General features: G+C 38.7%; 1 protein-coding gene across 1 annotated transcript in view; it reads right to left on the bottom strand.

Moving 5' to 3' along the window:
- LOC135480972 (low-density lipoprotein receptor-related protein 4-like) overlaps window positions 1-27,489 on the bottom strand; it is a 101,168-nt gene that overhangs the window by 7,883 nt on the left and 65,796 nt on the right. The window contains exons 5-22 of the mRNA XM_064760902.1: window positions 23,691-23,819; window positions 22,263-22,546; window positions 18,918-19,049; window positions 17,667-17,809; window positions 16,047-16,155; window positions 14,569-14,755; window positions 13,761-13,998; window positions 12,487-12,673; window positions 10,560-10,697; window positions 9,906-10,077; window positions 8,812-9,048; window positions 7,655-7,845; window positions 6,551-6,757; window positions 5,466-5,591; window positions 3,898-4,041; window positions 2,545-2,691; window positions 1,711-1,935; window positions 759-1,028 (exon numbers count right to left, since the gene is read on the bottom strand). Coding sequence (XP_064616972.1) covers window positions 759-1,028; window positions 1,711-1,935; window positions 2,545-2,691; window positions 3,898-4,041; window positions 5,466-5,591; window positions 6,551-6,757; window positions 7,655-7,845; window positions 8,812-9,048; window positions 9,906-10,077; window positions 10,560-10,697; window positions 12,487-12,673; window positions 13,761-13,998; window positions 14,569-14,755; window positions 16,047-16,155; window positions 17,667-17,809; window positions 18,918-19,049; window positions 22,263-22,546; window positions 23,691-23,819 — 3,266 coding nt within the window. The remainder of the gene's footprint in view (window positions 1-758; window positions 1,029-1,710; window positions 1,936-2,544; window positions 2,692-3,897; window positions 4,042-5,465; window positions 5,592-6,550; window positions 6,758-7,654; window positions 7,846-8,811; window positions 9,049-9,905; window positions 10,078-10,559; window positions 10,698-12,486; window positions 12,674-13,760; window positions 13,999-14,568; window positions 14,756-16,046; window positions 16,156-17,666; window positions 17,810-18,917; window positions 19,050-22,262; window positions 22,547-23,690; window positions 23,820-27,489) is intronic.

Here is a 27,489-nt window from a genome sequence, read left to right on the forward strand (position 1 = left end):
GAGTAGTGGGGAAGATGGCGGCGTTTGCCGAGAAGCGCGCGCCACGAACCTTATCACTTATAATTTAACCCTCAAAATGAGTCCTAAAAAAAACAAAATTCTTGGCAGTTTTGCAAAATTTTCCTGATGTGATGTGATAATATTCCTTATGTTACGATGAATTAGGCAGATATGATGTTGAATAAAGCAGTTATGCTTGAATGACGGCGCGTTTGAAAGTACAACATTATTTATGGCTATACGTCAGTGATGAGTGACGTCAAGTGTTCTTGCATGACATCAAACCAAGCAAAATTGGAAATGACTGAAAACTTTTGTTTCCTATTCTCCTCCCAAACTAACAACACTACAACACATCTTTTTCGCAATTTAAGAAAGCAATTCTGACTATGTTGATCCTTATCATTTGGGTTTACGTTTTGGACAGATAAGCCTTGACCCTAAAGTAGCTCGTTAAAGTAAAGTCGAACTCACTGGGAAAGTGGCATATGTTTTAATCCCCTTGACATTGCACTATTGTCCATCAAGACCTCAAACCATTTTTATGTCAGAATTTATTTGTAGCAAAATGTCTTAATGTTAAATGTATCAGTTTTTATTGTAACATCGTTATTTTTTAATGTGACATCACTATGATGAGCTAGGAAAGGAACGTTTGAGCGTAATCAGATGACGTCCCTGTCCTGCTGTCGTCACAATTCCCATAAACACGTCCCCTCCCCCCCCCCCCCCCCCCCCACCCCCCCACAAACAAGTACCTTTCACGACAACGTGGAATTGACAAGTCGCTAACTGCTGCCATCTGTCCGTGGCTTCAAACACCAAAATATGTCGGCCCTCTTGTCCATTGCCCATCCATCGCAGAGGAATAAAGCCATCTCTGATTGGATAATTAGCTTTTATTGGAATCTGGTTACCAAGGTAATCTTTAGCAACCCATTTTATTTTGAGGCGGGCCAAGCTGTTGCTAGGGGGAAGAACCAATTGCAGTGTTTCTCCACCTGGGCAGTTGTGGAAAAATGGCTGGCCTGAAAATTGAAATACAATTACAATACAAAATACAGTTGACAGTTGAAAATTTTGCTTTGTAAAACTGTATAACAAACATGTTGAGAAGATGAAATTGGTAGTACACATCACGGTTGTAGACTTTACCGGAAATTCATTACCCATGACAATTTTGCATGACATAATTGTTTTATTTTGATAATATCAGAAACTAGATTTGGTACCAAGCATTCTAATATATAAAAGAGTTGCGAAGTTTAGCAATTTTGTATTTTATGGTAATGAGGAAACACCCATCTTGAGTTATTCTGCCGTGGAGGTTCACACTTGTAATTAAAGAAAATTAAGAAAAATAGTAAAGGAGAGATACTGCTTATACGAGTATGTATGCAAAAGTGCGCTTAATACATGCCGTACTTTCAAAGATACCACCCATAATATTTATCTCAAACTTCCTTGTGCTCTTATTTTAGGCTGACATATGTGATATGACATAAACTATAGCAAAGTGAAAGATTATTCTACACACCAAACACTGGCTTCAGTATCACAAGCAGATGCTTTGAAATTGTTCCACAGCCTTCAACCATATTAGGAAAACAAGAAGCAATTTCTGCCTTTTTTATTTCCATATTTCACCTCAATTATTTTTTGACTATTGAAAAAACAAACATCCTTGTTCGTTCAAACCCCACAACTCACCAGGAGGTATTCCAGCTGTATCAAAGTCCTTTATATCTGTTGAATATTCATGAATCTTTGTCCCCACCTCCAAACTGGAATCTGTCTTCTGATTGGGCACACGTGGTTGAGTGACAGGGATGTAGTTCAGCTTTTTGGTAGGTTGTGTAGAATGTCGATGACTGGGGATGGTTATCAGTGGAACCCTTCCTCTACTGGTGCGGGGAACTGGCACAGGGGTGGGCACTAAAATGTGGAGAGAATGAGATGCAGAAACAGCATATATCCATATATATAACTCTGATGATTGGCAAGTCCAGTAACACAAAACCAACCAAAGTTTGTTTACATTATATATAGTCTTGAAAAGTATACAATATTGTTAACATATTACTTGGTTAACTTTTTCCAGTCCTAAAAGTGTCTAAACAAAATTTTACAGCTTAAAATAGATGAAGCTCTCAAACTGGCATATCATGGCCTAATTTGCATTTTGTACAATGAAAAAATCAGTATATTTAAACACCAATGGCATTTTAAGTTAACTAGAATCCAGTCCGAAAAAGCTAACTTAAATCCCACAACATTTCCAAAACTAAAAGAAAGAAAAGCTTAAACAAATGGCAGGACATCATGTTGCTGACTTTGGCCTCGTATACATTGTTTCAGTGGTCATTCATGGTGTGCCCTGCTGAAATACGTTGAGACAGACAGACACACAGACAGACAGAGTGATTCCAGTATAACCCCCCCCCCCCCAACCCTACTCCTTATTTCCATGGGGGTTATAATAATGGGGCATCTTGTTTGTCAAAGATGTTTTCGCATTAATCATGCCTGCTACCTGTAACTTACCAATACAGTCTTGACCCATGGGGGTGGCTTGTCTATCCCTACACACACAGTCCACTGCCCCAGTGGTCCCTCGGGTGCCCTTTTTGGCCGGGCATGGCGTACATGTGTCATTGCCGAGGCTGTCTTTGTAGGTGTTCACTTGACAGGCTGCAGACGAGAACACACATTCGTGAGTAAGAGAGTGAGTGCTTGGGGTTTAACGTCGTACTTTTTTTTCAGTCACGTGACGACAAAGGAATCCTTAGAGTGCATGTAATGTGCCTCCTTGTTACAGGACAGATTTCCACCGCTCTTTTATCTACTGCAGCTTCACTGAGATGCCTTACCAAAGGCCCGAGCCATTATAATGATATGGATCAACCAGTCGTTGCACTATCCCCTTCATGCTGAACTCCAAGCGAGTAAGTTACAACTTCCTCTTTTAAGGTCTTAGGTATGACTCGACCCAGGATTGCAACACACATTAAGGCATGCGCAAAACAGCTTAACACTCAACATGGTGCATTATAAGGCTTCTTACTGGTAGATACTATATTTCACATCGTACTCAAGAATATTTCACTTATACAATAGCAGCTAGCACTATGGTGGGATGGAACTGAGCAGTGCCCGGGGGAAATCCAGGAGCATCAGATGGTTGCTGATAGACCTTCCCACGTATAGTCGAAGACGAAGCCAGCATGAGCCAGACTTAAACTCACAGCAGTCCCATTGGTGGGAGGCTCCTGGGTCATTGCATCGTGCCGGCGTGCTAACCCTCTTGGCCACAGAGGCTCCTTACTTTATTTAGTTCAGTACACTCACAGTTTGTTTATGGGGCCTTGGTGACAATAAGCTGTCAACTGTTTACACAGTTTACACTGGCCGTTTGCACAGTTCAAAATTGGCCATTTGCACAGTTCAAAATGGATAAAAGATCACTTGTTTTCCATGTGATATCTATATATGAGATGTGAGAAAGTTCATCTGTAATTTGCCAAAGGCTCTGTGGTTTACCTTAATCACTCAGGTTTCCTCGACCTATAAAACTCTTCCTCAAGTGAAAAATTTAGTCAAGCAACGATCAAAATACTGTAATTCTTCAAACTTTTCACATGTTTGCAAGACATTTATTCAAACATCTTCTGAGAGCATTATCTTGTGTAAACTGATAAAATAATAGTTTTTGTGCAGCCCTGAAATTATTCAATCCTGCCAATGTGGTTTTGTTTCCAAGATCAAATTTAAAAAGGTGCATTATTCGCACTGAATGTTGGCCCTTTCATAATTGAAATGGTTGAGGAATTAGGGTAAATGCCTAAGTATAGAAATAAATATTAAATTCAATTATGAAAAGCCCAGTAATTAACTTACCTGTGCACCTGTGCCCGTCCCCTTGGAACCCAGGCTTACACACACACTGGTAGTGGAGAGTAGGGACCAGCTGGGCACACCCAGCCTCTTTGTGACACAAGCCGCCACAGTGGAAACTCTCCGTAATCTTCCAGGGTTCAATAGCTGCGAATAAGACAATACGTAAACTTTTGTAATCACTAGTGCCCCATTTCCTTCATCCACAAGCCCAAGTCTGGAAATAGGTTTTTACAGGACATAATAGCAGATCTTTTAGCTATTGACAGAATTGTTACAGTATTATTCGTATGGCAGTTTTGTCCTCTACCACACAGTCAGCCCCAGTCAACATACTATTTGGTGCAATACACTGTCAGACAGTCTATCCAGCAGCCTATTTCCAGACTTGTAAGCCTAAAAGATACGGTACATGCACCCTATTTTTTCTAAAATTTGGGACACCTGGTCTGCTCATCTGAGCCAATATATATGTAATTAGGACAGGAATATTGAGTATCTTTTCTCTCACATGGTTAGACCATCTAATGAACAACATACTCATTTCTTTACTTTTCCAAAAGGCTGGTAAAGAAACGTAACATTCTACTTTCAACATTACTAATATGTCCCAAATTTTAGAAGAATTGGGATATATGTGAGTGCTCTTGAAATGACATGCAGTACAGCATTACATCCAAATGAAACTTAAAAATAAGATGCACAGTGACAACAGCTGCCACATTTTTAAAAAAAAAAAAAAACCCTTGCACTCAACTACTTGTTGAAGTGAATGACCCATGTTAAAGTATTGAAAGTCAAAGTGACAGACAGACAGACAAAGTGACAGACAGTCAGACAAAGTGACAGACAGGCAGACAAAGTGACAGACAGTCAGACAAAGTGACAGACAGACACATAGACAACGTGACAGACAGGTAGACAGACAGATAAAGCGACAGACACAGCCACACAAAGAAAGTGACAGACAGGTAGACAGACAAAGTCACAGACAGACAGATAAAGTGACAGACTGACAGACACACAGACAAAGTGACAGACAGACAGATAAACTAGCAGACACAGACACACAAACAAAGTGACAGGCAGTCAGACAGACGAAGTGACAGACAGTCAGACAGACAAAGTGACAGACAGATACAGTGACAGACAGGTAGACAGACAAAGTGACAGACAAAGTGACAGATATACAAAGTGACAGACAGACAGAAAGGCACACAAAGTGGCAGACCGACAAAGTGGCAGACAGGCATGAGAGACAAAGTGACAGACAGACAGGCAGGCACATAAACAAAGTAACAGACAGATACATAAACAAAGTGACAGATGGAGTGACAGACAGTCAGACAGACAGATACAGTGACAGACAGGTAGACAGACAAAGTGACAGACAAAGTGACAGATATACAAAGTGACAGACAGACAGACAAAGTGACAGACAGACATGACAGATTGGCAGAACAATTTATGTAGCTGCATGCTTGTCAAAGGTCAAATCCACTCTCTTCTATAACATTAACACACAAGAGGGGAAGGACAAGAAAATCTCATGACTGATGACTAAATCTTACCTTTCTCACACCTGTGCGTGATCTTGCTAAGCTGTTGCCCCACGGGACAGGTACAGTGATATCCCCATGGGAGGGGCACACACACAGACACACAATCATGTAGCCCTGTGGTACAGTGGGCCGCATCTGAAACGCCAGACAACATGGGTATTTTAGTTATAATATCTGTATTCGTCCAGAGGCAAAATATATATATAGTTATATTTTCTATATTTATATACAAAGTTATACAATGGTTAAGGACAAATATGACTGCAGACCCCTGCAACTGTCCCAACCAGCTGGTGAGACAAGGCAGTCATTGTGGGAGATGGCCCACTGAAGTCTTGCCTCATCTAAACACCATGCTGAAGACACCAGACATGACCCTCCCATATCCTCTCAAGTAGGATCTGACACCAGAAGTAACCCTCTCATATCCTCTCAAGTAGGATCTGACACCAGCAGTAACCCTCTCATATCCTCTCAAGTAGGATCTGACACCAGAAGTAACCCTCTCATATCCTCGCAAGTAGGATCTGACACCAGAAGTAACCCTCTCATATCCTCTTAAGTACAATATACAGGCATAGGGCTGACCTGTAGTTGACCTATCCCTTTATAACAAGAAAGCAATTGAACTACGGGTGCCAATTTAGAAGTCTTAGAGAAGGGATCCTAGGTTGCCAATTCTATAGTCTTAGACATGGGGTCCTAGGTTGTCAATTTTGCAGCCTTGGACATAGGATCCTTGGTTGTCAATTCAGAAGTCTTAAACATGGGATCCCAGGTTGTCAATTTTGGAGTCTTAGACATGGGGTCCTAGGTTGTCAATTTTGCAGCCTTAGACATAGGATCCTTGGTTGTCAATTCAGAAGTCTTAAACATGGGATCCTAGGTTGCCAATTTTGGAGTCTTAGACATGGGGTCCTCGGTTGTCAATTTTGAAGTCTTAGACACTGGGGTCTTTGGTTGCCAATTTTGTGGTCTTGAACATGGGGTCCTCGATTGTCAATTCAACACAACACGATCACGCGGCTTCAGACATGGGTTGACTTAAAGATCCTTAATTGCCATGAAAAATTACAAACAGAATTTGGACTGACCCGTTTTATGAGGAGGGTAGTGAGTGACCACAGCTGCGGGTCTGTTCAAGTTCTTGGCAACCGTCTCCCGTATCCCTGTTACCATGTCAACCATATAGGTGCCATTGGTGTGCCAATCAGTGTAGAATAATGCATTGCCACGGATGTTCAGTCCAAACACATGATCCATGGACCCAGACAGGTAAACCAATTCTTTCTTGTGGGAACCTACAGCGAAATAAAGAAAGAGGTGAAATCAAATGAATCCAATGTCATGATATACACATCGTTATTTTAACATTTTTTTTTCCTAATTAATAAGCAGTACTGCATGCACACAATCTCCTCTCCAACCCTGACAAAATTTCATCATTTCTAATTAAAAAAATTCAAGGCAGATTTTTTTAGGGGGTTGAGTGATAGTGTTTTGTTTATTAAACAACATCTTTACCAAACATCTGAAATCTTTGACTAAAAAATAATGTTCACCTTGGCTTATGAAAAAAAACTACTGACTTTAGCGGTTTTCTGAATTTAAGAATAAAATTTCGTAAAACCGGAACCTGATTACTCCTATGCATTATTAGGGGACAACAATTTATACAGTGCTTAAAAGACTAGCCGACACTAACCAGTCCAAAAATCGCAAAGTAATACAATTGAAAATCCATGTTTTTTTCTATGATTTTTATGTTTATCAAGGCTTTCAGATGATGTAAATATGTCTTCAATAGGATAATTAGTCTACGTTTGCCGCAAATTATATGATTTTCAACTTGTTTTATTTTTTATTTTTTCACTCGCCATCACTGAAAAATGGTTTGTTCTGTCCATAACCACCTAGTGATTTAATAGTGCACTAAAGCAACGACCCAGGAGCCTCCCACCATTGTGGTCGCCTTTAGTTAAAGTCCAGCTCTGACTTCCTCTCAGTGGGAAGGTCTGTCAGCAACTAGCGTCTCCCCCAGGCTCTGATCGGTTTCCTCTCACCATAACACTGGCCGCTGTTGTATAATTAAATATGCGTAAAAACACTTATCAAATAAATAAATAAATACTGTCCATAAAACAACAATCAGAGCTGATGTGGCCTTATTCTAGAGAAGATTCTTATTTCCAGCTTACCATCTAACGCCATGGAGTGGATCTGCCTGTAAAATCCATCCGCCACGTACAGCCAGTTGCGGTGTATGGCCAGGTCATTAGGCCAGAACAGGCCAGCCTCCATGAGAATCCGCCTGTGATGACCGCTTGTCTTTGACCGCTTGACCGCGGGTACACCAGAGTTAAGGCCATACTCTGTCCAGAACATCCACCTGGTGATTAAGACGCAGTAAAATGGGACACAACTGAGGTATGTGGTGTCAATTATATTGATATATGCTTAAAATCTAGTTTGTACTTTATACGAGGGTAAAGACTGAAAAGGTTATCTGTGCATATATGCTTGGGGTTTAATGTCGTCCTTAAAAAGTTTTCAGTTATACGAGGACTACAAAGCACTAGATGTGTGTACATATATTGTGTCTTCTTGTGGCAGAGCAAGTCCATGACGCCAAAGTGCTAAGGCCACTGAAGTATCATGTCGAAGACACCAGACCTGACATCCCACCCAATCACATTATACTGACACAGGGCCAACCAGTCCTGCTTCCTAGCTTTAAACTGTCAGTGCTGAGCACCACAAGTACTTAATATGACACGACAACAGTTTGATCCCGGGTCTCCCGACTTTGAGATGGATGGTCTATTAAACCATTAGACTACCGAAGTGGTCGAGTCATTAGGTGTTTGTACATGTATATATATATATGTTGTTACTTCTTGTAGCAAGACATGTAAGTCCAGGCCACCAAAGTGCTACCACCCTTGAAATACATCTACATGTATCATGCTGAAGACACCAGACATGACACCAGACATGACACCAAAGCCAGTCACATTATATGAGCCTTGTGCTTGTGATATAGTTAAGTCATAATGTTCCCCAAAACTGGGTGGGTCAATTTTATCACCTTTATTTTAGGCTCACTTCTGCACTATAAATAGTACACTTAATAGTCCCATAAAAGGCAATAATTTGAGCTATTGTTGGCATAAAATACTGAAAATTTGATCGAAATTTTGCAAATTAGCAAAAAAATTTGAATTTTTGCCAAAAATATCTCGTCTAGTCTACAATCAATGAAACAAAAGAATACTTGTAAAAAAAAAAATATTCAGCATTATGGTAAACTGATCTCTTACACAAGGGACAATGCATCCTTTCGACAAATTCTCACCTTTTCTTTGTGTGAATAACAATGGCTCTTGGTGAGTCCAAGTCATCAACAATCACTTTGTACGTGTCTAGTCCTTTATTAATGCTCATTCTTGCAATATGGCCGCTGGCGTTGTTGTACGCTGTCCAATAAAGATGATCGTGATGTTCGTCAATTTCCATCCCGTCAATCGCCCATTTCCCAGAATACACTATTCTCTTTGTGTTGTTATAGAGACTGGCAGCCATGATGGAATGACTGGCCAATTAGAAAAGAACAGACATCAATTATTTTGAACAATGTTTCATTATTCTGAACTATTACACTTGATAATTTTTAACTACTTCACAAATATGTAAATGGTTCAATTAAAACTGTATCAGGTGCAATAGTGCATGTACTTCAAAATCATCTTGTTTTAAGATTCCATTCCAAATGGAATCTGGATGTCTGAAATACTCCTGTTCCGTCCCCCAAAATTTCCCAAAATAAAAGAAAGAAAACCTTAAAATAAATGACAGGGCATCATGTTGCTTTAAATCATTTGGATTCATAAAGATTATTTCATGGGCCATTCGTGGTGTGTATTGATGGTGCTAATGGTGCACCCATTTTGAATGGAGAAATGTACCAGTCAGAAGAGAATAGAGTGTACATGAAAATCTGTTATAAAAATTTGACACTAAAGTACCTGAATGGGGGTAATCATGAAAATAATTACTTCATTGTATTTAAACTTAATTATAGATTACAGGTTTAGACTACAGGGAAGATGAAGTTTCATGGAAAAAGGTTCGCTATTTTAGAAAGTGTTACATGGACAAAATCTGCACACATGGAAAGCACTGTTACCAATAAAGTTCTCAATGGAGAATATTATGATAACAACAACCACACTGCCATTAAGCTTAAGCCTGCACATGTTCAGATGATAGGCAAGATGTTTCATCAAAATCCATGGCACAGTAGATTGGGAGGATAAGCAAGGACAAGAATGTGTCAACAGATGGATGGATCGACAGACAGACACACAGGGTGATTCCAGTAACTCCCCCCCCCCCCAACAATCTTCGTTGAGTTGGGCATATTTCAATTTTTGTTCACAACAATCTCACCTGGAAATATCACTCCAGAAAACGGATTTTGTTTTAGAGCTGTACGCCAGTGCCACGTAGTTACTCTCTAACCCTCCTTCCTTGAAGGTTTTAACTCGTCTGTTATAGTTTGTGTCGAAACTCATCAGTTTTATTGCGTTCAGATCTGCTAGCAACATGAACTTCTCTGGGACTGCAACAGCAACAAGACAATCTAGTTAGTTGGGTTTGGTCAATTTTTTAACATCTCATTTATTAAACAGATACAAAATCGTCTGTGGGAAGGTCTGTCAGCAACCTGCGGATCACTGTGGGTTTCCCCTGGGCCCCGCCCGGTTTCCTCCCACCATAATGCTGGCGGCCATTGTATAAATGAAATATTATTGAGTACGCCGTAACACACCAATCAAATAAATAAATAAATAAACAAAATCGTCCAGATTATGCTTAGGCTAAGTTGAATTTTAGAATATGGCACATATTCAAGCATGATCAATGTAAAATTTATTTAATCCTCGAAATCCCTTCTCCCCTGTCAGCCAATCAGTGTGGATTCTGTGTCAATCCTCTCAACATTGACGATTCACTTAACAATGGCCTGGGTGTTAGACCACATAGACTTCTCATAGGGTATAATAGCCATTATAAATTTGTGCTTGTTTTTGAAATTCCCACCTTTACAAGTCTTGTTGTCACCTGCCAGCATTTTGCCATCATGGTCTGGGCACAAACATCGGAACTTTGGCTCAGAGGCTGTTACAGGGGCGGGGACACACAGGTCGGAACAACCTGAATTAAGGCAGGCGTCGGAGCCTGAAAGTAAACACAAACACATGTCAGGAAATTGTTATGTCAACATGCTGTTCAAATCCAGATTGGATCATCGGTGCATCCAATGTCTGTGATGGACAGATCCTCGGATCAGGACTGGTCAGATCCTCAAATCAGAATTGGTCAGATCCTCGGATCAGGACTGGTCAGATCCTCGGATCAGAATTGGTAAGATCCTTGGATCAGAATCAGTCAGTATTCATCGGGAATGTGACTATAAAGGTATATCCTGATACTCGCAGACTGGATGAACAGTTCAAGCAAAGCTATGTTCCAGTTCCTTACTAAGGAGTTTATGATGTGGCCTAACATATCAAAGTACAACAAAGTTTCTCACCTCTCTTCTCAATTCGTAAAAAATATCGACACAGTTTTCCTAAAGCCCCCATCCCAAACTCCCAGTGAATAACTATGTTCATGTTTTTATTGAACCATATTTATTATAAGAGTACATGTACTTTTTTCTTTTCACTATTCTCAAGTCGACAATTCTTTGATATCCTATTCTAACAGGGGAGTTTCGAGTTTCAACTCGTTTCATCCCTAAAGATAAAAAATCCTGCTGACCTGTTTTTGATTACATACACTATAACTAAGTGTGTCTGGGAAAAGTTTCACAAAAAAGTTATTTATTGTAGGGGAATGATGAAAACAACTGATAAGCTGAATGTCTGTGAAGAAAAGGGAACACAGCGAGACAGGTGATCAGTAAATTATTGTCAACAAAAGTTTGGCTACCAGTTGTGACAAGTCACATCATACACAAGGTTTTTTTTTTCCACCTTCAGTGACAAAAGAGTTCCTTGTAAAAACTCCTTTTTACTCAAGAATTTTTGAATTTAATATTTATATATTAATGGCCAACAGGTTCTTTTAGAGGGTGAAACTGATCAGAGCACGACGGAAACCACCACTTAGCATTCACAAAGTACCTGACACACCTCCATGTAAACCACATCGGTCCTAGTAAGTGCTAGATTAAAACACATGATTTGATTGGTCAGCTGTTTGGGAGTTCTGCCTAACAGAAACCAATTAAGTCCCCATATTCAGCAGGATTAGAAGAACTGACTGGAGATTAAGGATATGTCCCATAATATTCAATACGGGAGTTTTGAATTCAAACTCTTTTATCGATAAAGGAAATAAAGTCGAACTGTATCATGTGACCTGTCAAACTGTTAGGCATTATGACATTTATTATAACATGGGCATCTGTAAAAAGTTCATGAAAAGTAATACGGTGTAGATCAATTATGGTGAAAACTGAAACTCTGAACATTTGTGAACTTGATTTACTAAAGGAAGGAGGTGTCAATTGTTCCTGTGGAAAAGGGCGAGATAGGTGATCAATAAATTAATGTCAATAAAGGTTGCCTAACATTTCTCACAGGTCCCACGACACACTAGGACTGTTCTCACCTTTGACAAAAAAAAGAGTTCCCATTCGAAATCCCCATATTATGAAATGGTGGGTATAATTTATGGGTGGTGGTAATTGACTATTTTTGATAATTTAGCCCTTAAGAATATTCCACTTTATTAAAGGAGATGTAGTGGGCAGTTTTATGGGTGCAGAAAAGATCATGAATCGTTATCTGGAGCCATCATATTCTAGCAAGTAACTCATGAACTTTCTTACATGTAAACCGCTTAGTTCCTGCAAAAAAGCCTGCCTATTTAAACAGCTTAATTATGAACATCCAAAACTTGAGTAGCCCCCAAACTGTCTAAAACTGAAATAAGTCATTGTCACAAAGGTATCACTTACTTTCCACTTTCTGGTAATGAGGCGAGTAAAACAACCCTGTGGGTTTATTTCCGGTCAACATCCGGACGGTGCTCGTCCCAAATCGTAGATCATGCTGAAGAATTGCCCCAATATTGTCCTCCTTGGTTGTGGAGCCCCAGTCCGTGTAATAAAGCCTCTGGCGATGAACAGCAATACCCATCGGTACCTACAAAGGGCGCCAGAAGAGGGGAATTAATATCATGATATATTCCTTATGCTGTAACCCAGCATGGTATATTTCTAGTGCTGCCTCAGGGGATTACCATGCCAAAGACACCGGATAGGACACCCACCCATTCCCTGTACACTGACACCAGGCAGATAGAAAATAGGAACCCTAGGTCATCAGAACATAAGAACATGATATGTTACTGAAACATTTTAATGTTTTATTTTTTTTTTTTTCTAAACATTAAATATCTTTGTCTTTTTATTTATTTGTTTTTATCTCAGCTATGTCTAAAACATTATATATTTTTCAAGGGAAATGCATGCACATTGTTTTTAATGTTTTTATTTCACTTTTTATTCTTCATTAAAAGGCTGGCGCCCAAAGGGTTCATGTCCTTAAGAGCTTGTATTTATGTACTGGCAGATCAGCACGTAAACTGTCAATGTGCAGACTGTGCCAAATGAAAGACAGTCAGACCTTTACAAGCACCAATATTAAAACTTTAATTTTGACTCTATTTGGAATTTCTGCTCTTAGCTTTCTGCAGTACAGTTAGTGTTCCTTAATAAAAAAAACATGACACACGGAGAAACCAGTAACCTTGATATAGACAGAAACCAGTAACCACGACACACGGATAAACCAGTAACCATAACACATGGAGAAACAAGTAACCTTGATTAAAGACAGAAACCAGTAACCATGACACATGGAGAAACCAGTAACCATCACACATGGAGAAATCAGTAATCATGAGACATGAAGAAACCAGTAACCATGACAAATGGAGAAATCAGTAATCATGAGACATGGAGAAACCAGTAACCACGACACATGGAGAAATCAGTAATCATGAGACATGAAGAAACCAGTAACCATGACAAATGGAGAAATCAGTAATCATGAGACATGAAGAAACCAGTAACCATGATACAGTATGTGTAGAAAGCAGTACCCATGACAGACCCAGTAACCATGATATGTGTAGAAACAAGTAACCAGGATAGAAACTAGTCACCTTAATATGTGTAGAAACCAGCAACCATGCAAAAACCCCTAACCACTGCAAGTCCTCCCATACCTTCACAGTGCCAGCCAGGAATGTTTTCCAACTATTATCTGTGGAATTGTAGACCAGAAGTTTAGCCTCTGTCGACCGGTTACTGTAGTTTGAGTCAGTCACATACACCTGTCCCTGACTGGTTGCCAAGCCATTAGGGTTACTGATGTCACGATCCAGCAGAATTGTGGGATTGGAGCCATCCAGCCAAGTCGAGACAATTTGGGGATGTCGTCCCCAGTCTGTGTAGTAGAGATAGCTGGAAAAAAACATGAAGTGCTGAGTGTGATTGTAAGACAGATTGACTGATTTACTGGCTGAGAGAATTTTTCCTTATAACATTGGTGTTTTAAGGGTAGAGGAACCACAGTGCCAAGGGTAAACCACCAACATTTGGCATGTTACTGACAAATTTTCCAATATGTGAAATGTACAGAGATGAATGGTGTATTGATGGAAGACTTCAACGAATGTGACACTGTGCAAAGTACCCACAAGAAGGCCGTTGGCCGCTATTTGTCACCACGACCCCACAAACGGTGAGAGTAAGGAAATCTAAAAAATCCCTGTCCAAGGTTGGAATTGAACTCACTACACCTTACTGTGTGAGACAATGACAACTCACAATACTAGCTTGTGAGGAAAAAGGCTAATTAACATTTGATGTAGTTAACTGTTTTTTATCAGATTTAATGTCCATTTTTTTCAATTTTGAAAAGTACAAAAAAAATGTCAATTTTAGACACATTTATTCCAAGTTAAAATATGACTTTTGTAACCAACAAGCATATAAATAGAATAAATTGACACGAGCTCTTAGATGCCTTACCCCTGGGTTAGATCAAGAGCCAACCCGCGGGGCTTCTCCACACTCGTCACAATGACCATCCGTCTCTGTCTGTCCACCGTTATCATTTCAATCCTGTGCCAGCTGTAAACTGCACCATCTATGGTGGGCAGGGACTGGCCACTGTTGGTAAAGTAAAGCCTCTGTCGTATCCAATCAAATGCCATACCTGGGTGGAACATATGCAGTGTGAATTACAGTAAGTAAAGGACGTGCATCATTTTAAAGTTCATTTGAAACCAGTTACAAATACATATTTTTCATGATTTTTTTTTTCCATTTTTACCAATTATTTTTACGCAGAACAAAATTAAATGCAAGTAAAGATTGTGATTCTACACAAAGTCATACTGTACAAGCTGAAACACAGAGAGATGACAAACAACCCCAATGACCTGAGTTACCCAAATTCCTCAAAGTTTTGCATATGAAAGATTAACTTTCAGTAACATTTATGGACATTTTTAAATTGATTTTGGAGACAAAACTGCATTGGTTGGATTGGCCAGTTTCATAGTTTCGCAAAAAAAAACAATTTACCAGTCATCACTAGAATAATGCTTGAGTAAACAACATCCAAACATGTGAAAAGGTTGAAGAATTATAGTATGTATATTTATTTGTTTATCTGATTGGTGTTTTATGCCGTACTCAAGAATATTTCACTTATACAATGGCGACCAGCATTATCGTGGGAGGAAACCTGGCAGAGCTTGGGGGAGCTTTCGACTTACGGCCGGAAAGGAGCCCAGCATGAGCTGGGCTTGAATGCACAGCGCCCGCATTTGTGAGAGGCTCCCGGGTCATGCATAGCGCTTAGGCTAGCCCTGTCTCAGTTTTGTTATAACTAAAATATATATTTAACATTTAAATTAAATTGCTCAGAAAATTATTGCCCTACTCTGTAATCACCTATGAGGCAGGTTCATATTGCTTTGTATGCCGAACATACCAATATGGCTGGAACAGCCAAAGTGCAATCTAGATGTTGGTTCAATGACGAATTAGGAGACACAGACATGTCTTGGTCAAGTCTTAGGTTAGAAAAATTTTTATTTAAAGAGAACAAACAAGACAAAGAGTTGGACAGCTAATGGTTATTAGAAATTAGGTGAGTTTATGTTTTTGGGCCCTGGGGTGACTTACAAAACCCTATGTAGATGATGATCCGATCATCGGCCGCTATTTTTTATTACATTTTTTATTACATTTACTATAACATAGACATCTGAAAAAAGTTTCACAAAACGTTGAAATGTAATATATGAATAATGGATAAAAATTTCTTTGGGAAAGATGTGTCATTTATGTCTTCGGAACACGAGATGGGTGATCAGTAAATTAATATCACGAAAAATGGCTTAACAAGTTTGACAAGTCACAAGGTACAGTAGAACTTTAGCGACAAAACAGTTTATAAAAAATCAATCTCGCTGTGTTTACTTGCATCAGTTTAATACCTTCAACAACTCCGATGCCTGAAGAACTATTAAGGAAGACTTCTTTCTTTGTGCCATCCAGCTGGGCTCTGTAGATCTTCTTCTCATGAGTGTCGCTCCAGTAAACAAACTGTCAACATGTCAACAGATCACATGTCAACTTACACAACAGATCAACATGTCAACATACACAACAGATCTACATGTCAATATACACAGCAGATCTACATGCCAACATACACAACAGATCCACATTTCAACATCTGCAACAGATCAACATGCCAACATACACAACAGATGTACATGTCAACAAACACAACAGATCTACATGCCAACATACACAACAGATCCACAAGTCAACTTGCACAACAGATCCAAATGTCAACATCCACAGCAGATACACATGTCAAGAAACACAACATATGTACATGTCAGCGTACACAACAGATCTACATATCAACATCTACAACAGATCTACATGTCAACATACACAACAGATCTACATGTCAACATACACAACAGATGCACATGTCAACATACACAACAGATCCACATGTTAACATACACAACAGATCCACATGTCAACATACACAGCAGATTTATATGTCAACATACACAACAGATCTACATGTCAACATACACAGCAGATCTACATGTCAATACACACATCAGATCCACATGTCAACATACACAACAGATCCAAATGTCAACATCCACAGCAGATACACATGTCAAGAAACACAACATATGTACATGTCAGCGTACACAACAGATCCTCTTGTTAACATACACAACAGATCCACATGTCAACATACACAACAGACCCACATGTCAACATACACTGCCCGCAAGCCATCTACCAAAAAACAGTACAGTTCTTAATGTAAACTGGTTCAGGGTGCATACATCATTGTTTGACTTTGGGCACGCAGCCCAAGCACGGGAGGCATTTCCAGAATTGACAAGAAACAACGCACTGAGCATTTGTATATTTACAAACAGTGTGGCATGCACTAAACGTTATGCAGCTATAACAATCACTGTACATTTACAAATAAAACATACAAGATTGAAGTGACACATAATCCAAATGTTTGACAAACATGTCAACATACACAACAGATCCACATGTCAACATACACAACAGATCCACATGTCAACATACACAACAGATCTACAAGTCAGCATCCACAACAGTTCAACATGTGAACAGATCCACTGATGCACGTCTCAACATATCAAGGATTCCACATTTTAACAGCGCAATGGATCCACATGGCAACATCAATAACAAACCCACGTGTCAACATACACAACAGGTCAATGTGTCAGCAAATCAAAATAACAACATATCCGCATGTCCACAGGTCAACAGATCATTCAACAAGGCAACAGATCAACACATCTACAAATCAACACCAGTGATGATGACTGCTTTTTGTCACCAAGGCCTCACAAGCAGGGAGAGCAGGGAAATGTACAAATTCACTGCCCAAGGCTGGGTTAGAACCCACACCTCAAGTGTCCTAGTGGTAGAAAGACAACCACCTCTAACCACTCGAGCACGACCTGCTCAGTTAACAGCAATAAGATGTATAAGAGTTCACTGTGTATAACAGATTGTTCAGCAATACACTTTACCTGGTTGACGGGGTCATAGGTCACTGCTGTGGGATGACAGCTGAAGGCCACGATGGTGCCATCTGGTGTTCTTGATCCTTCAAGGGAGACAAATCCCACTTCTCCTGTGTTCTGCATGGTGTAAAATAACAGCTGTTCTGGAACTAAAAAGAAATTTGCCACATTAATGAACTGTAACGCAGGTCACATTTTGTGTGCACTTCTCTTATAGCTAGATACTAGGTCAACATGACATCGAGTTGTATGTGTATCTCTGCAAACCGAACAGTCACCATGGCAATGGTCTACTTTAAAATCATGGGTAAGTATTCCAATACGTGGCAACATTATTTTTGACAGTAGCACTATTTCCCATGTATTACTTTAATGTTAATTCCATTATTCTAGGCACAGTAAGCATGAGCCAGTGACAAACGATTTTGTTTGCGCCTCAGTACACCTGCACCAACACATAATTGGTCACGTAATTAATTTAGGTGACAGAGAAAAGGCTTAAATTATAAAGTCATTTATGCCTATGCTACATCATTTAAGACTTTGCTCACATTGCAATCCTGGATTCAATTCAGTTCTCACATTTATCTATGTATTTTTCAAACTTTTGGGTTTGAAACTGTACTTGTGCAAGTAAAGTTTCATGTGCAAACAAAGACTCATGTAACATGTACAAAATCTCCTAAATTGTGTTTTTATTACTGTCCAGGGTTACAGTGCTTTAACACAAAGACAACTGCTACTGTTTATCCCACTAAAACTTAAATGCGTCCTGCACATCTCAAACAGGTTATTTGGCTTTACACTGAGAAGATGGTAATGGTTTTTCACTGTGTTCTTCATTTAAGATGACACCAATATCAATTCTATAAGAGGGTGCCGTTTTCTTTCTACAGATGTGTTCTTCAAAACATTAAAATCTAAGATTCTTCAACATTACCAAAGATTTGTCAGTGACATAGTATAGGGGGTACAGATTACAAAAATGTTTTGAATTCAGACCTAGTTTTATTTCTTTCTTTATCATTAACACCACACTCAATAATTTTTCCCTTTCACTTTGAATCGGTTAGATTTAATCACCACCCTTTCCAAAGTATAACTGTAAGTGACAAACTTCCTGACTTAAAGCCACCAAGTTAAGAATGTTCCAATAAACCATACACACAAACATGTACCACATTTATGACTGCGACTATCGTTTGAAAATTTTCAAGTTTGCACTCAACAGAAAACAGGAAACACACTGACACTAACCTTCACAGGTCTTCCCATTCCTGGCCAGTGCCAACCCTCCAATCGTAGGGCAGGAACAGCGGTGGGTGGTGCCCCCTAGTGGCAAACACAGGTGTGAACATTTGGCACGTTCTTGCCCACATGGGTGATAAGCTGTTGAACAAGATGAAAAACGGGCATATGATTAATCCTGAACATTGCTAATATGCCAAATATATATACCTTTTGGTATACCTGTCTATCTGGCACAGCTGTCAATCAGGGTACAATCCCTTTCATCTTAAGGTGTGATAAATTACATTTCAGAAAGAAAACAATCCAATTTAAAGCAAACAATTATAAAAAAAATACATCAATGATGCACGATTCAGGCTACAAGAACGGAGCTACATTACGTTCCTGTAAGCTGTGACATCATTGCCTTAAGGTACATGGTACATTAAAAATCAATTTGGCAACTTAAACATGGGGAGGTAAACAGAACATAGAAAAGTTATCAAACCTGACTAAATTAATTTTTCTGACTTGTTTTATTGGGTGAGTTTGACATGGCCTGGGTGGGGGGTGGGGGGGGTGGGGGGGTTGCAACGAAATTCAAGAAAAATCATGATACTCAGCAGTTGTATCTAAAACTTAGAAAAACTTACAAACTTGGAAAAAACTTACAAACTTACAAAAATTATTTGTAACTCAAATACTGCCATTTTGAAGAAACAGGCCATTAAACTAAGCACTACCATTCCGTAAAGCAGTGATGTCATGCTGCTCTGAGCTGTCACTTATGATGTAATTATAGAATTCCAAAACTCTGTGCTGATGCACAAACTTCACATGAGATTACAGCATTTGTTCAGCATTCTTCAGAACAGTAGACTACAATATCGTAAGCATACGAAAAGGATATGAAAACATATGATCTTGCTTCAATATGACACATGATTTAAATTAACAAAAGACTTGAAATTAACAAAAGACTTGAAATTAACAAAAGACTTCAAGTCCTTGTACTTTTAATTATTTTGTACATAAAAATGAAACTCAAACATACATTAGGTACAGTACTGCAGGTCTCCTAAATTATGCTGATGGACAGAGAGCTCACGAAACTAAGTTGACAAAAATTATACCCGGTTAGACAAAGATGCTTTGTTAAACATTACAGACAATTGGCAAGGGCACACACCCAGGTTTCCCTAAAGCCGTATCTTGCGATGCCTTTTAAGGTATACTCACTGCTTGTTACATAATTTATTAAGCTGGAAGTAGTAAATACTCCATCCCAGGTAGTCCCCCACTAAAGTCTGCCACATTGCCTCTTTACTCAACAAGATATGGCTGAAATATTGCCGATGTGGCGTTAAGCCATAATCATTCATACATTGCCTCTTTCTGGATTTTGACTGTTTTGGGGTTTTTTTTCAGGTGGATCCTACCCCATTTTGCTAATAGTCAGTAACACTCTGCCAGTATCAGCTTATTGGTAAGAAAAGCTACAGTACCATACTCAGAATCTAAACATATATGTAACATGCACATATATATATATATATATATATATATATATATATATATATATATATATAACAAACAATATCTTACCAACTATATGTTTAAAGCCAATTCGTGGGGGAAATACGCCATACATGCTGATACCAGTATAAACACTAGCATGCTCAAATGGAAATCTCTTTCATTTTCACTTTCCACATACAACAACAACAGGTCATGCCAGGTCTGATAAAGATCAAAGGTCACCTTCTGGTTTAGAGTCATTCCTCCCATGCTGGCTATAAAACACTATAGCAAATTGGAGACATGTTAATAAAGGGAACATGGGGAAAATATAAAGCATTCATCTAAAATGTTTTCTACACATGTAAGCTTTATATACCCTATTTCTTCTAATTTATGGGATACCTGGTCTGCTCATTTTAGCCCATATATATGTAATTGTAGCAGGAATACTGAGTTTCTTTTTTTCTCACATAGTTAGACCATCCAATGAACAACATACTCATATCTTGACTTCTTCCAAAAGGCTGGTAAAGAAATGTAATATTCAACTTGTAACACTATACTAGTATCTGTCCCGAAAAATTAGAAAAATTAGGGTACAGTGTATATAGACCAACTGATTACATTTTATTGCAGTTTCTTTTCATGTTCTTTTAAAGATCAAAATTAAGGTAAATATGTAGATTATCCACATATGCTTTACATTAATACATGTACAAGTACACACATATTTAAAGCGCACTATACTTCAGTCCCAACGGAAACCAGGCGGAATTTGTAAAATGATATGGAAGATATGTACTTATGGAACAGAGCTAACATCGTTATTCAGAAAGATTTACGATGAGTAATGCTATTTAACCCCAATAAGTGAAGAGGAGTCTTCAAAAACAAAATCTTCGGCCTTTTCCATAAAATTTTCCAGATGTGACATAATATTCCTTATGTGGTGATACATGAGGTAAGTGGGATGTTGACTAAGGCAGATACGCTGAAATGGTCATTTGTTACCATACGCCAGCGAAGGGTAATGCCCAGTAAGTATTCTTGCATGACGTCACACCAGGCAAAATTAGAAAGAACAGAAAATTATCCTTCAAAAGTAACTCCAGCGGTTTTAATACAAAGCAATTTTTTTTAACAATTTATGAATACAATTCAGATTATCTTGATCCCTATCATTTTAGCCTCAGCTTTTAAGACATACATGTCCTGACACTGAAGTAGCTGTTTAACAGTTAACCGTTTATATGTGTTCAGAATGCTCTTGAAATCTTGATTAACAAAAAGCTACAGTGTAATTTATAATGTTAAAATTATCTGGATTTAACTGGCTGAAGTGATTGTTTACATATTTGATGTTTTAGTATTTTAAATTATTTTAGTTGCCATCTTCAATGTAAAGTGGTATGTCTTGTTTTTTGTGGGGGGGGGGGGGTGGCGGGGGAAACTAGTCCAGCTTTTGCAAATTATTAAGAATGTCCTATACTGGCCCAAAAAATCACACCACATTTTCATTTTACTGAACAATACAATACTTGGAGTACTGCAATTTGAATGGGATACCGGCAGAAGTCCGAAATAAGATGTATTATGCCATTTCAGTGACGCTAGGACATTCCACTCCAGCCTCAAGAGCGTGACGTCACAGTGAGTACACCAAATACGTCACAGAAAAACCACAGAGCACAATGTTTCGCGTTGCGCTTTATAAGACTTGTGACGTGCAAGTCTTACGTCATGATGGCGCCACCTTTTGTGAGAGGGAAATCTGCCGATGCCCCATTCCATGTATCATGCAAACATTTTAATCACACAAGACAAATACATAGTCAATGTAAAATTTCTTACATTTTGGTTGCACAGCTTTTTCTGTTGACAAGAGGCTGTACAATTTACCACGACCAAGTCCTGATGCCAGTTTTGTGGAGATTCCATTTTTTGTAGCAACCTGGGTTGAGTATAATGCTGTTCCCGCCCAGGCACTGACATAAGCCTTGTTGCCAATGACGATCAGACCAAATAATTTTGATCCCACAGCAGCAAATGATACATTTCTTTCGACCAATACATTTTGTCCATTCAGGTCACATGACATGACAGCTTGGGACCAGGCATCTACCCAATAAACACGTCTGAATAAAAGAAAACACGGAACATCAAAGAAACATGTGAAGAAGTACAGCTCACTGAACTGCAATGGCTGCTGCGTTAATTTATTTAAGTCTCTGTTTCATAGTGTGCCAAACAAATGAAAATGGAAAAATAATTATGACATGAAATTTGGGTAATAAAATAAAAACAACTTTCAGTTCATCTCGCCAAGCTTTCACTAGACTCACTTTAGACCAAGCAATCAAGCATTTTATTTTTTCACTGGCATGATTATTTATACAATTATTTCATTGGTGTTTTATACTGTGCTCAAGAATATTTTGCCTGCACCTTCCATACAAATACATGTGGGAAGGTCTTGCAGCAACCTGCAAACAGTCGTGGGTTTCTCCTGGGGATCTGCCCGGTTTCCTCCCACCATAATGCTGGCCGGCGTCACATAAGTGCAATATTCTTGAGTACGGCGTAAAAAACCAATCAAAAAAAAAAAGAAAAAGAAAAAAATCCATACATGTTAATGGACCACCGGACTTCAACTCACAGTGACTGCATTGGTGGGAGTCTCTTATGTCACTGTGCTACGCTTGCACGCTCACCAGTCCTCCACGATATCTCGCGGTATATTGGAGCTTGCTGTCATTTCATCAGTGGCCTAGCTATGATCTGAATCTTGCACCTAGCCACAGCATCCTTACTACATTTAATATCTGTTGAATGTCTAGATAAATAAGTTGATTCTCATTTACAGTAACTTGTGGCAAAAACAATGGAGAAACTGAATGTACCAAGTAGAAAGTGTTACGTCTACGTCGAAATGTTGCTGTTTTTTTGGTGGTGGGTTTTTGGGGGTTTTTTGCCACAGAAAGCAGCATCAGTCCAAAACTTCGGAGGCTAATTTGACCATAGCTTTATTCTATTGTGGTGAGTGAAACACGAAACAGCCTCCTATGCAAATGTGGCTTATTCTGTGCTGTGTGTACCCTTCAGATATCACAAATGTTCTTGAACTACTGCTAGTTAATAAAGGCCTTAATTAACATAAAGCCAACACTGCCTACATTACGACTATAGAGTATTTAAACGATCTTACAACTTGCTAGACTTTAAGTGACCTCGAACACCGACTTCATGAGACCTTTGACCCCACACTGACCTTTGACTTACCTTGTTGCATAACTAATGGCAATCTGATTGGGTAACGTCAAGCGATTGTTCACCATGACTTGTCGATCTGTTCCATCTAATCTGGCACGATATAACTTCTTATTTCCTACATCAGCCCAGAAAATATACCTGAAAACACAGATAATGCAAACATGAATATATATTTATTCGATTGGTGTTTTACACCGCACTCAAGAACATTTCACTCATATAGGCTACAGGAGGCCAGCATTATGATGTGAGGCATGAGTCCACTCGATGAATATGTTTGTGTGTGGGTAACAGAATATATACTAAGAGAGTAAAAAGATGTCGTGTAAACATAAGGAAAAACTTAAATGATGGGTTTTGACACTACAGAATTTTAAATTTTGATGTAGGCCTATCGTGGTGAGGTCCCTTTATGTTATGGTGTTGTCGCTTTATGGCAGCTGAAGTCAAATCAATATATTTTAACATGGGTGGATATACACAATATTCACAATTATCCACAAAAGATCACTTTAATTTAATGAATTACTTAACAATCCACTGAACTAAATATTTTACGAACATGGATAATATTAATCAACACCATTTCACTGATACAACGGCAGCCAGCATTATGGTAGGAGGAGACCAGTCAGAGCCTGTGGAAACCCATGACCGTCCGCAGCTTGCCTTCCCACATACAACCAGAGAGGAAGCCACAAAGAGCTGGATTTGAACTCACAACAATCGCAATAGTGCAAGGAGACCCGAGTCAATGTGCTGCGCATAAGCCAAATATTATACTATCACTAATTCTCCCCTCCCAACAAAACAGTGTTTGATTTTCCCCGAACTGGAAATTATTTAGTCAACTGTATGAAGCTAGGTCTGAAGGCCATTTGTCAGGAATAAGTAGTGTATGGTATTTAACCAAGGGAGGTGACTCTTGCTGGCTTGTTATCAGTGAGTGAGCAATGCCGCCATGCAGACTGACAGATTTGCTCCTATAATCAGATGACATTTAACATTCTCCTGGGTAATCTTGAAAGCTGTGACAGAATATGAACATAATATGGTTGGAAATGTCACAATTATTGTACACAGCACTTTATCAACATTAACCTATGTTCTTTCAAGCGAGAGGTTTTTATTGTTCAAGATTCTGTATCCCGGGAGACATGCCACATGTATATTTCCACCTGACATGTTTTCCTTGACTACTTACATCTGACCTAAAATTTGGTCCATGACTATCAGTTACCTGTTTTATATGATTCAGTGCTTTCTACTGGTCTTAGAGAGGCATTTTGAGATTTATTTGTAAACTAGAAAAAACGGCAAAAATGTAACTTTGTACCAAAAGTAATAATTTCATGACTTTTATCTGCCTCTAAAAGAGAACAGCATTTTTTATACAATTAATGTTTTCCTTCATACCAACAATTATTTAAGGGTTTCTTCAATGGATTGAATAATTAATTCTATTTATTTATTTGTTTAAGTTGAATGGTGTTTACAAAATAATTCTTTTACAGGTGATTTGACTTACTTTATCACATTCTACTTTCATCGCATTACATATATGTAAAGATCACATTTATCTTGTAAAAAGATCACTGATATTTTTAGCATTAATGTTTCACATTTCATATTTGTGGAGTTGTATATTATTTATCATAAAATTTTTAAATAATTTTTTACATGTTATTGTCGATTGTTTTCATTTTTTGTTTACTTCATTTAACTTGGCATCGTGAGGTTTTCTTAAGACTTGTTATATATTGAACATTATTTCTGTCACATCATAAGACAGTGTCAACATTCCCTTTACATCATTATTATAGGCTTATGTCCCAGTGCTGCCTCAATGGAACGTCATGCTGCCGACACCAGACACCTTATCTATACAGTCACATTAAAGTGACACCACTGAGCCAACAACTGCTTAATTGGCCAATAGTTTAGTTTGCCCGGCGCCTGCCCAGTTTCCTCTGGCCATTATGCTGGCCGTTGTCATATAAGTGAAATATTCTTGAGTATGGCGTAAATTCAATAAATAAACAACAAAGTCTGAGATGTGTACATGACCAAAGTGGGACTTGTGGCTTACTTATATGGAGCCGATGTTCTAATAAGCTTTTATATTGCTGTCGGAAGTATCAGTCAAACAGATATTAAGAACATTAAAAAAGAGATAATTACCCTTGATACACTTATATCATCAATATGGTATTTGATTGGTGTTTTATGCTGAACTCAAGAATATTTCACTTGTGCAACAGCGGCCAGCACCACGACCATCCGCAAGTTGCTGGAAGACCTCCCCACTTACGGAATTGTTAATTACACGATATGGCTTGTTAATGAAAATGTTATTTTCGGAACATAATTACATACTACATTTAATATAAAAGTAATGAACTATTCATCAACGTCATCCAGCCATAAAAGTGTTTCCTGTTCCAGGCACCAAAATAGCATTTTCATTTGGTATGCCAAGAGCCTTTTTCCCCACCTAGAGAACTTTATTTACCTTTACCCACATGTACCAGAACATAAATTGGCAAGTTTCACTGATATCGTTTTTATCTGTTGTTACAAAAACAAGACATTTGTATTTTCATATCCAATATGGCAAATGTATATATGTATATAATCCCCAGTGTTTGGGGGTTGGGGGGTTGGGGGGGGGGTCATTGAAATAAACCTTGCAAAGAGTCTCATGATGAATTTTAACACTAAGGGAGATAAAGCCAGGCCATCTGGTTATCACCTGGTATGGATCCCCTTAGCCCACCCAGAGTCCCCTTTAACAAGCAAGGGCTGTATCACCCATCCTCCTGGACTTCTGCTGACCCCCCTGCACCCCCACCCCACCCCCACTAATGCTCTGCACTCCACAGTAACTCTAGCTTCTCTCTACAGCTGATAACTTAAAGTCAACACCAGACCAGCTTATACTTTTGATCCCTGATCCCCTCTCCAGGAATGATCCCTGAAAAAAATATTTAGCCTTAATAGCAGAACATCAATAAGTCTTTGGCTATTTACAGGTAGGTGTACACCATACATAGCAGTAGGTAGGTATACATGAACACTCCTCAGCCAAACAAAAAGATAAAAAAGTGGCTATATTTCCACAAAACTGTTCCAGAATATCCATCAAAATACATAAAACACACTTACTGTATTTCACCTTAAGTTTGGTATGTAAAAACGTATTTTCAGAAAGCCTTACATAAATATCTTAAAATAATACTTTTGTTGCCAACACTTAAATTTATCTGATAAGAAACTCGTGAAACTTAATTCACAAAAAACTTTTTATCACCCTTTAAAGCGGATGATATATTCATTTATTTGATTACACCCTACTCAAGAATATTTCACTTAAATGAAGATGGTCTGTATTGTGGTGGGAGGAAACGGAGCAGAGCTTGAACGAAACCCGCACCCATCTGTAGTTTTCATTAAAATGATAACATAAGAGTATCATCCCACTTGTTCTAAGACTACAGATATTCACAAATAGTTACATGTACATCAATTCATTGGTGGGTCTCGAGGAAACTAGGTAGTGCTGAAAGAAAACCAGGAATAGTCCAAAAGAAACACGTACAGTCTGGGCAAAGGTAACCACAAAGAGTCCAAGGCAAATCAGGTGAAGCTCAACGAGAACTTGACAAATTTTAAAGAAAACCAGGTAGAGCCTAAATGAAACCAGGTATAACCCAAAGGAAACATTAGTAACACAGAGCCCCAAAGAAATCCCAGTGAGGCAGAGCCCAAAGCAAACCAGACAGAGCAATAGAGGAAACCACCACACCTT

The sequence above is a fragment of the Liolophura sinensis genome, chromosome 13 (genome assembly GCF_032854445.1).
Source record: "Liolophura sinensis isolate JHLJ2023 chromosome 13, CUHK_Ljap_v2, whole genome shotgun sequence".
Lineage (NCBI taxonomy): Eukaryota > Metazoa > Mollusca > Polyplacophora > Chitonida > Chitonidae > Liolophura > Liolophura sinensis.